The 7,986-nt window shown below is 67.6% G+C and overlaps 1 protein-coding gene across 2 annotated transcripts in view; it reads left to right on the top strand.

Annotated features, from left to right (window-relative positions):
* Positions 1-598: 598 nt before the first annotated feature.
* SCUBE1 (signal peptide, CUB domain and EGF like domain containing 1) overlaps positions 599-7,986 on the top strand; it is a 62,519-nt gene continuing 55,131 nt past the window's right edge. For both annotated transcript variants that reach the window (XM_055143078.1, XM_055143077.1), the window contains exons 1-2: positions 599-766; positions 3,848-3,979. In XM_055143078.1, the coding sequence (XP_054999053.1) occupies positions 679-766; positions 3,848-3,979 (220 nt within the window). In that variant the 5' untranslated portion in view covers positions 599-678. The remainder of the gene's footprint in view (positions 767-3,847; positions 3,980-7,986) is intronic.

Genomic DNA, 7,986 nt, shown 5'->3' with positions numbered 1-7,986 from the left:
CCAGGCTGTCACTCGGGGGCGCCCCCGAAGGACTCTCCTTCGGGGCAGCAGAGTCCGCGGGCTTAGCGGTCAGCCCTAGGCTGGGCGCTGTCCCCCGACGGCAGGCGGGCTGACCCGCAGGCGCTGTCCCGCCACGGTGCAAAGTTCTCGCCTCCAGGGCGCACGAGGCGAGCCCGCGGCGCGCGCCCTGCAGCCGGCGGGGGGTTCGGCGGGCAGCGGGCATTCGGGCACGGCCCCTCCTCTCCGGCCCGCGAGGGTCCGGGCACGGGCGCGGCCCCGACGGGCGGCCCCCCAGCTGGAGGGGGGGGAAGGGGCAGCTCGGGGCGAGCCCCGGCCCGGCCGAGACCCCACCCCCGGCCCCCCGGGCCCCGGCGCGCACACACCCCGGGGCTGCGCGACCCGGCCCCCACCCCCCACCTGCCGCCCGCCCCGAGGGACGGGGGCGGCCCGAGCGCGGCGCCCGCCCCTCCCCCCGCCGCCCGGCCGCCGGCGCCCATTGGCCGGCCGCTCGCGGGGCCCCGCCCCCCGGGGCCCGCGGGCCAATGAGCGCGCGCCTGTCAGCTCGTCAGCGGCGCTGCCCGGCGGCGGCGGCCGGAGCGCGGCGGCGTTGGAGCGCGCAGGGCGGCCGCTCGGTGGCTCGGCGCCCCGCACGCCCAGCCCGGCGGGCCCGCAGCGAGCATGGGCGCGGCGGCCGTGCGCTGGCACTTGTGCGTGCTGCTCGCCCTGGGCTGGCGCGCGCGGCCGGCGGGGGCCGGCGGGCTGGCAGGTAAGCCCCGCGCCCGCCGCGCGCCGCCTCTTTGCAAAGTAACTTCTGGGACGCGCGCGGGGCGCCCCCTCCCCGCAGCGGCGGGGGCGGGGGGCGGGCGGCGGACGGCGGGCGGCCCCGACCCGCGGGAAGAAAGGAGAGCGCGGGGTCCCCCCCCGCTCCCCGGGGTGCCGGAGCGCCGAGCCCGGAGAGGCCGGCGAGGTGGTGGACGGAGGGACAGACGGACAGCAGAGGAGGCGTGGGGGGTGGGGGACACACACACACAAAAGGACCCAGGCACGAGAGAAGGGGGAGAAACCAGCAAGAGAACGGGGGGCGCCGGGGGGAGGCCGCGCGGAGGGCAGCGGGCAGCGGGCAGACGCGGGGACGGCAGGGACGGGGTGCGGGGTGCGGGGTAGGGGGCGACGGGGCGCGCCGGGCCGGAGGGTTCACGGGGGAAGCCGGCCCGGACCCACCCGAGGGCGCGGCTGGACGGACAGAAGGGAAGGATGGACACCGGAGACTCTGGCCCTGGGGCCTCCGGGGGCAGGTCCGGGAAGGGAGGGACGCCCCCGTGGGGGGCCGTGGGGTGGGACGGGCGGGCTGCGGGGCGGGTCCCGTGGGTGTCCGGCTCGTCTTTCCGCCCCGTCCCTCGTCTCCGCTGCTGCTTGCCCGGGGCTTCTCGCTCCCCCTCTTGCCTGCCTGCCCCGTCTGCTGCGGGGTCCCCGCCGGGTGGTGGGGGGTGTCCTTCCTGGGCGCCCCGGAAGGGGCCCAGGCCACTCACTCCCGCAGCTGGCATGAGCCGCTTCCGCACAGCCCCTGGGGGGCGCCCCACTCCCACCTGCCCTGTGGCCCTTCGCCCAGTGTGCCAGGGGCGCCCCACACCTGCCCCTGGGGAGCCTGTGGGCAGACACCCCTCTGCTCTCGGGGGCTCCTCCGCTTCCTGCCCCATGAGGGCTCCTGTCCAGGTAGGAACGGGGAAGGCAGGAGCCTGTGGGGCCCAGTGCCCGGCGCCCCTCCCCCCCTCCCCATGGGCAGGTGGGCCCCCCCCCCCACCTCCTGCCCTGGGCAGGCTGTCCCTGGGCTCTGGTTTCAGGCCCCAGGTATGGGTCCCTCTTGTCGCATCCCCAGCTCCTTGCTGGCCCCTGGCCGCCCGGTGTTCGGCTCTGCACCCCCAGACTCAGCCCCTGGTGCCCACTTTGGGGCAGCTGTGGAGCTGGAAGTGCCCTGAGCAGAGAGAGTCCCCAGAGAGGCATCGCCTGCTCGGTGCATGTGTCCTGTGCTGTGTCTGCATGTGTGTGTCAGTGTGTGCATGTCTGTGTATGCAAAGTCTGTGTGTGCATGTCTGCGTGTGCATGTCTTTGTGAATGTGTGTCTCTCTGTCCATGTGTGCACGTGTGTGCGTGTTTGCATGTGTGTGTCTTTGTGTACATGTGTGTGTGCATCTGTGGGTCTATGTGTGTCTATCAGCATGCATGTCTGTGCATACATGTATCTTTGTGCATGTCTGTGTGTCTATGCATCTGCATGTCTGTCCATGTCTGCATGCATGCCTGTGTGCATACATGTATCTTTGTGCATGTCTGTGTGTCTGTGTATGTATACGCACGTGTGTCTGCATATCTGTGTGTGCACATGTCTGCATGCATGTCTCTGTGTGCATATTCACATGTGCCTGTGCCTGCATGTTTCTGTGGTGTCTTTATGTTCACCTGTGTTGCCTGCGTGGTCTGTGTATGTGTAGTGTTGATGTGTGCATGAATATAGCATGTGAACATATGTTTGTGTGCGCATGTGTTTGTGTGTAGTCTCTGTGCATGTGGTATGTGTGCATATAGTCTGTGCATCATGTATGTGTGCATGTACATGTATACTCTGTAGTCTGTGTAGTGTATGTATATGTGTAGTATGTGGGGGTGTGCATGTATGTGTGTCTGTGTCATGTGTGGAAATGCCCTTGTGTCTGTGTAGTGTGTGGATGCATGCATGTGTGTATGTTGTATGATATGTGGTCACGTGCATGTTCGTGTGTCCATGATTGTGGTTTCATGTGTGTATATGTATCTGCGTGCATGTATGGTGTGTAAATGCGTGCATGCTTACATGTGTGTATAGTGTGCGGGTGCATGTGAGTCCATATGGTATGTGGAAACATGACTCCACACACCGGCCAAGTGGGTCCCCAGCGCTGCCCGTTACTTGTCTCCAGGAGAGGGCGGTGGGTGGGGGGAGGGGACCCCTGCCCGCCAGCACAAGCTGGCCGAGGGTGGAGGGCTGGGCTGGGCGAAGGGAGGACCACAGACCTCCTGCCGGCCTCTAGGGCGGCGGGTCCCTGCGCTGCCTTCGTCCATCTGTCCCTCTGTCTGTCTGTCTGTCCCTACTCCCACCCCTGACCTGCTTGCTCTGTGCAGAAACCTGGCTTTGCCCCTCGTAGGTGTCCCACCAGCTGCCACGCTCTCGTGGCCTCAGTTTCCCTGTGTGGCAGCCTGGGCCCTGCCGTCTCCCCGCCTCTGAGCATGCGGAGGTGCCGGTGATCTGGGGTACAGCAGTCCCTTGCGGGCTGCACCGAGGGGCCCACACCAGGGCCCCCGCTGCGCTGAGCGTCTCCCGGCCCTGGTGGGCTTCTCAGCGGGACGAGGGGGTGGCGGGTGTGGGCTGGGGCTCGGGGGCCAGGCGGGAGCCCCCACCTGACAGCAGCTGAGTCTGGGGTGGGGGATGAGGACCCCAGGCTTGCACCAGATAGGGGGCGGCGGGAGGGGAGGGGGACGGGTCTCCCTGGGTGCCTCGTGCTCTCGCCACGGGTGGGGGCGGGCAGACAGTCCAGGGAAGGGCTCTGTCCTCGGAGCACTGGAGCCCGAGCCAGGAGCAAGCGCTGAGCACCGCTGGGTGTGGCCCCAAAGCCAGCCACAGCGGCCGCAGGCTCGGGGGATTGTGGAAATACGGGGTCTGGCTGGGTCGCTGGCCCTGCCTCCCCCTGTCCCCGCAAACTCCCGGCGGCCACGGCCGAGGGGCCCTGGGAGGGAGGGCGGGGGTCCGGCCCCTCGCCTGCGCCCGCCCCACCCACCCGCTGGCCAGCGCTCAGGCCCCGTCCCCACCCCCCAGGAGCCGCGGACGTGGACGAGTGTGCGGAGGGCACGGACGCGTGCCACATCGACGCCATCTGCCAGAACGCACCCCGCTCCTACCGCTGCCTCTGCAAGCCCGGCTACAAGGGGGACGGCCGGCAGTGCGAAGGTGAGTCGCCCTCCGTCACGGGCCGAGGGACCCCGCGGTCATCAGGAGGCCCCGGGCGCCCCGGCCAGCCCTGCCCAGTCCCGGCCAGCCACGTGCGGCGTTCCAGCCCCTGCCGTGCGGGGCTCACTGGGCCACCTTGGTGGGGCTGGGGGTGCCAGGCTGCCCCTGGCCGGGCTCGGGGACCCCTGGGGGAGCGCGCTGAGGCCAACACACACACACACACGCACACACACACACACACACATGCACACACACGCACGCGCGCACACATGCACGCACACACGCGCACACACGCATGCGCGCACGCACGCACACACACGCGCACACACGCACGCGCACACACACGCACACACACACACACACATGCACACACACACACACACGCGCGCGCGCACACACACACACACACACACACACTGCCCATTTGTCTCTTGGCCCTCGATGAAGCGGGAACCATAGTGGGCCCTGCTGGGCCTGGTCAGAGCCCAGTGGGGTCAAGGCTGGGGGCACCTCCCCAGGACCCCGCGACAGATCCAGAACCTTCCTTGGGTCAGGAATGCCCAGGAGCTGCCGGGCCATCTGCGGGCATCAGGGCTGGCTCCGGCCCCCGGAGAGGGAGAGGCGGGGGCCGGTGGGGCCGGCTCGCGCCTGGCTCGGGGTCCCCGATTGGGCCTCAGCTCGGGAGGAGCCGGTCCTCAGAGCCGGGACCCCGGAGCCCGGAGCTTGGGGATATTCTTCCAGAGGCTCTGGAACATTCTGGAATGTTCTGGAATTCTGAGGCTGGCAGGGCCAAGTGGCTCCTACTGTTCCGCAGGATGCGTCTGTCGTCCCCCACTCTCTGGCGGCCAGCCCCGATCTGAGGGGGAGGGAGGAGCCCAGTGGGGGCGCAAGGCCTGTGACCGGGGCCTCTGACCAGGCCTCCCTCCCGGGATGCCCGACCATGTCCCCACCCACCTGGTGGCATCTGACGAGGGCTGGGGCCGGGCGGTGACAGTCCCGCTGGGCCCTGCACAGCTGCCCACCTGCCCGCACCAGAGGCGAGGGACCGGGAGGATGGACACGCGACCGCAGAGTCTGCCCCAGCCCAGACACCACACACCCACACACACACACACACACACACATGCCACACACATGCCCTGCAGGTGCGGTGCTTCGACACCCCACATGCGTCACACGCAGACCACAAACATCTCCCAACATCTCCCATCTACCACACACCACACACACACACATACACACACAAACCAGACACGCCACATTCACACATGCCTGTGCCACACACAGACCACACCTGCCGCGAACACACAATCTGCATCGGCACCGGAGAGACACGTGTGCAGAGCATGTACGCACACATCAAGCATCCACCCCTCACATGCTACAGATGAAATACACACACACAAGTATGCACACACGCGCGCACACACACACACGCACACACGCAGACCCGGTCCCTGTTTGCCGCCCCCAGCTCAGCCTTCCCCGCTGCCCTGAGCACCGTCTCCTCCCCTGGGTCCTAGCTCTTTCCGGGCCATCCTTACATCTGCCTCCTCCAGGCCGCCTTCCCTGATTGCTTCTTCCACACACCCCACCCCTGCACGGCGCGGCTTGGGGCGCCTGTCTGCTCCCGGTGCCTGGCTCCTGCCCCATAGCTCTGGCTGTGGGGTTGTGGGGCATCTCCCCCCGCCCTGTTTCTGGGTCCCGCTAGCCCCCACACTGCAGCGCCTTGTTCCGACTCCGCCCCGTGGGCCCAGGGAGCCCTTTCGGGGCTGGACTTCCTGTGGGCCCGTGGGCCTCCTGGGCAGCTCAGAGGGGTCCGCAGGGGCCACGGGCAGCCCTGTCCCTGCGGGTGGCTCCTGGGGTCAGCGTCCTCTGCTGTGAGCATCGGGGGCTCATCGGCCTCCCGAGCCTCAGCCCCTCTCCTGCTCCCCCCACCTCTGTCCTGAGACTAAGAGGCCGGGGTCCGAGCTGGCCCTTGGGCCCGTCCCCATCCACACTGCGGGCGCACGGGGTCAGCGTGTTTGGATCTTTCCCAGTGGGGCCTCCCAAGTGTGCTTCGGGGCCCGGGCGTCCAGCGGGCGGGTCCGAGGGCACGGTGCTCCGTGCCTGCCGCAGGCCTGAGCTGGGCCGGCCCCCTGCGCGGCGTCCCCCTCAGCAGGCGAGTCATGGGCGGCCGAGTGGCCTGAAAGGGGCCAGAGGGGGCACTCAGGACCCCCCACAGTGACCCCCCGCCTGCCCCACACACTTGGCGGCCACACGTGTCTCCCATGCTTGCTCTCTGCTCCGGGGCCGGGGGGGGGGGGGTTGCCCACGCGTGTGTGGCTCGGACCCAGGGCCCTGCCCACCATAGCCGGACACTGGACCAGCCCCGTGCTGGCTGGCTTGGAAGACAACTGCGACCTGCCTGTGGGGGAGCGGGGAGGAGTCAGGCCACGGCCCGGCACGCGGCACTGCCCGCTCTGGCCGCCGCTGCTGCAGGCGATCACGGTGGCGGTGACGGTGATGATGGTGATGAAGATGGTGACGGTGATGATGGTGACGGTGATGATGGTGATGAAGGTGGTGACGGTGATGATGGTGACGGTGATGATGGTGATGACGCTGGTGCTGGAGGCGGGGACGGTGGTCCTGAGGGGTGCTGCTACAGCATTGAGGACACTGGTGCTGTCGGGGCCGTTGGGGCCGGGGGTGGTGATGGGGACGGTGACCCGGGGACTCTGCCGGGCAGGACAGGGGTCGGTCCCTTTCCCGCAGCTGTGATGCACAGGGTGCTGTCACGCAGGGCTGGGCCTCACGCTGGTGTCAGGGACGGTGAGTGGATGTGATCGGTCCTGTAGGAGCAGGAAAGGCCTCGCCAGGCCTGCGACCCCGGCTCTGGAGGTCTGACCGAGGGAGGCCCAGGAGTGGCCGGGACAACTGGGCGGCAGGAACGGGGCCGGGCAGACGCCTCCACTCAGCAGCTCTGGCCCCGGACAACCCCTCAGCCAGTGGGAGCACCCCCCCCCCAGCTGCTCCGCCCTGCTCCCGAGGGGCTCAAGGCCTGTCAGCCATGCAGGCACCCCAGGCTTCACCCAGCTTTCAGCTGACCAGTCCAGCCACTGCCTTTCTTTCGTCCCCAACCTGACACCCAGGTCACCATCTGGATCAGCCAATGGCAATGCCCTACCAAGTAAAGCTGTGGCCTGCTTTCTTTCCTCCTTCCAGCTGATAGCGCCTTCCTACCCCAGGGCCTTTGCACGTCTTGTTTGCTGTCCCTCTCCCAGAGGCAGAGCCCCAGTGACCCCTCGGCAGCGCATCCCCCCGCCCCACCCCCTGGCCTTTCAGGAGCCGCCTCCTGGTCTGAATTAGCGGCCTTGTTTGTGCTGGTTCTGCCGATAGGGGCAGGCTGGGGGCACGCCGGCCCCTTTAAATGCTCCAACTCATTTCACCTTAATTGCTTTGTTTTCATAGACATTTGCTGAGGAAAAGGACCAAATTATAGCTTGAATTGGGCCTTGCTAATCTTAATTAAAAGCTCTCCCTTCTAATGAGGACCAGACCCGGACGAAGCAAACTGCCCTCCACGGTCGAGCTTGAGTCACCCAGCGCCTCCTGCTAATCACTGTTTAGTCTGAGCCCGTGCCCGTGCGCTCTGCGCCGTGCCCGCTCCCACGGCGAGCCCCGCCACGGGCGGCCGCTCCACGCGCTGTCGCTAAAACTCTCGAGGGGGGGGCGGGGAATGACTCTTTGTCTCGGCCGCGGCTGATCAGGCATATTCCTGCCCCCCTTTCTCTGAGAAAAGGGGAACACAACAACCTCACGGTGTCGGGGTGGGGAAATTAGCACTCAGGCCCGAGTGTAAATGGCATTTCCGGCGCGTCGGCCCCGCGGGCCTGATCACAGTGACGCGCTGAGACAGAGTGCCCAGCCGCAGGCCCACTAAGCTGCCCGCCGGGCGGGCGCGGGCTCATCAGACCAACTGGCCTTCGTAGGAGATGAGGTTTGTGACCTTGTTCAGTCATCTT

This window comes from Sorex araneus, chromosome 6 (genome assembly GCF_027595985.1).
Source record: "Sorex araneus isolate mSorAra2 chromosome 6, mSorAra2.pri, whole genome shotgun sequence".
Taxonomy (NCBI): domain Eukaryota; kingdom Metazoa; phylum Chordata; class Mammalia; order Eulipotyphla; family Soricidae; genus Sorex; species Sorex araneus.
This window is presented reverse-complemented; position numbering and strand designations above follow the sequence as displayed.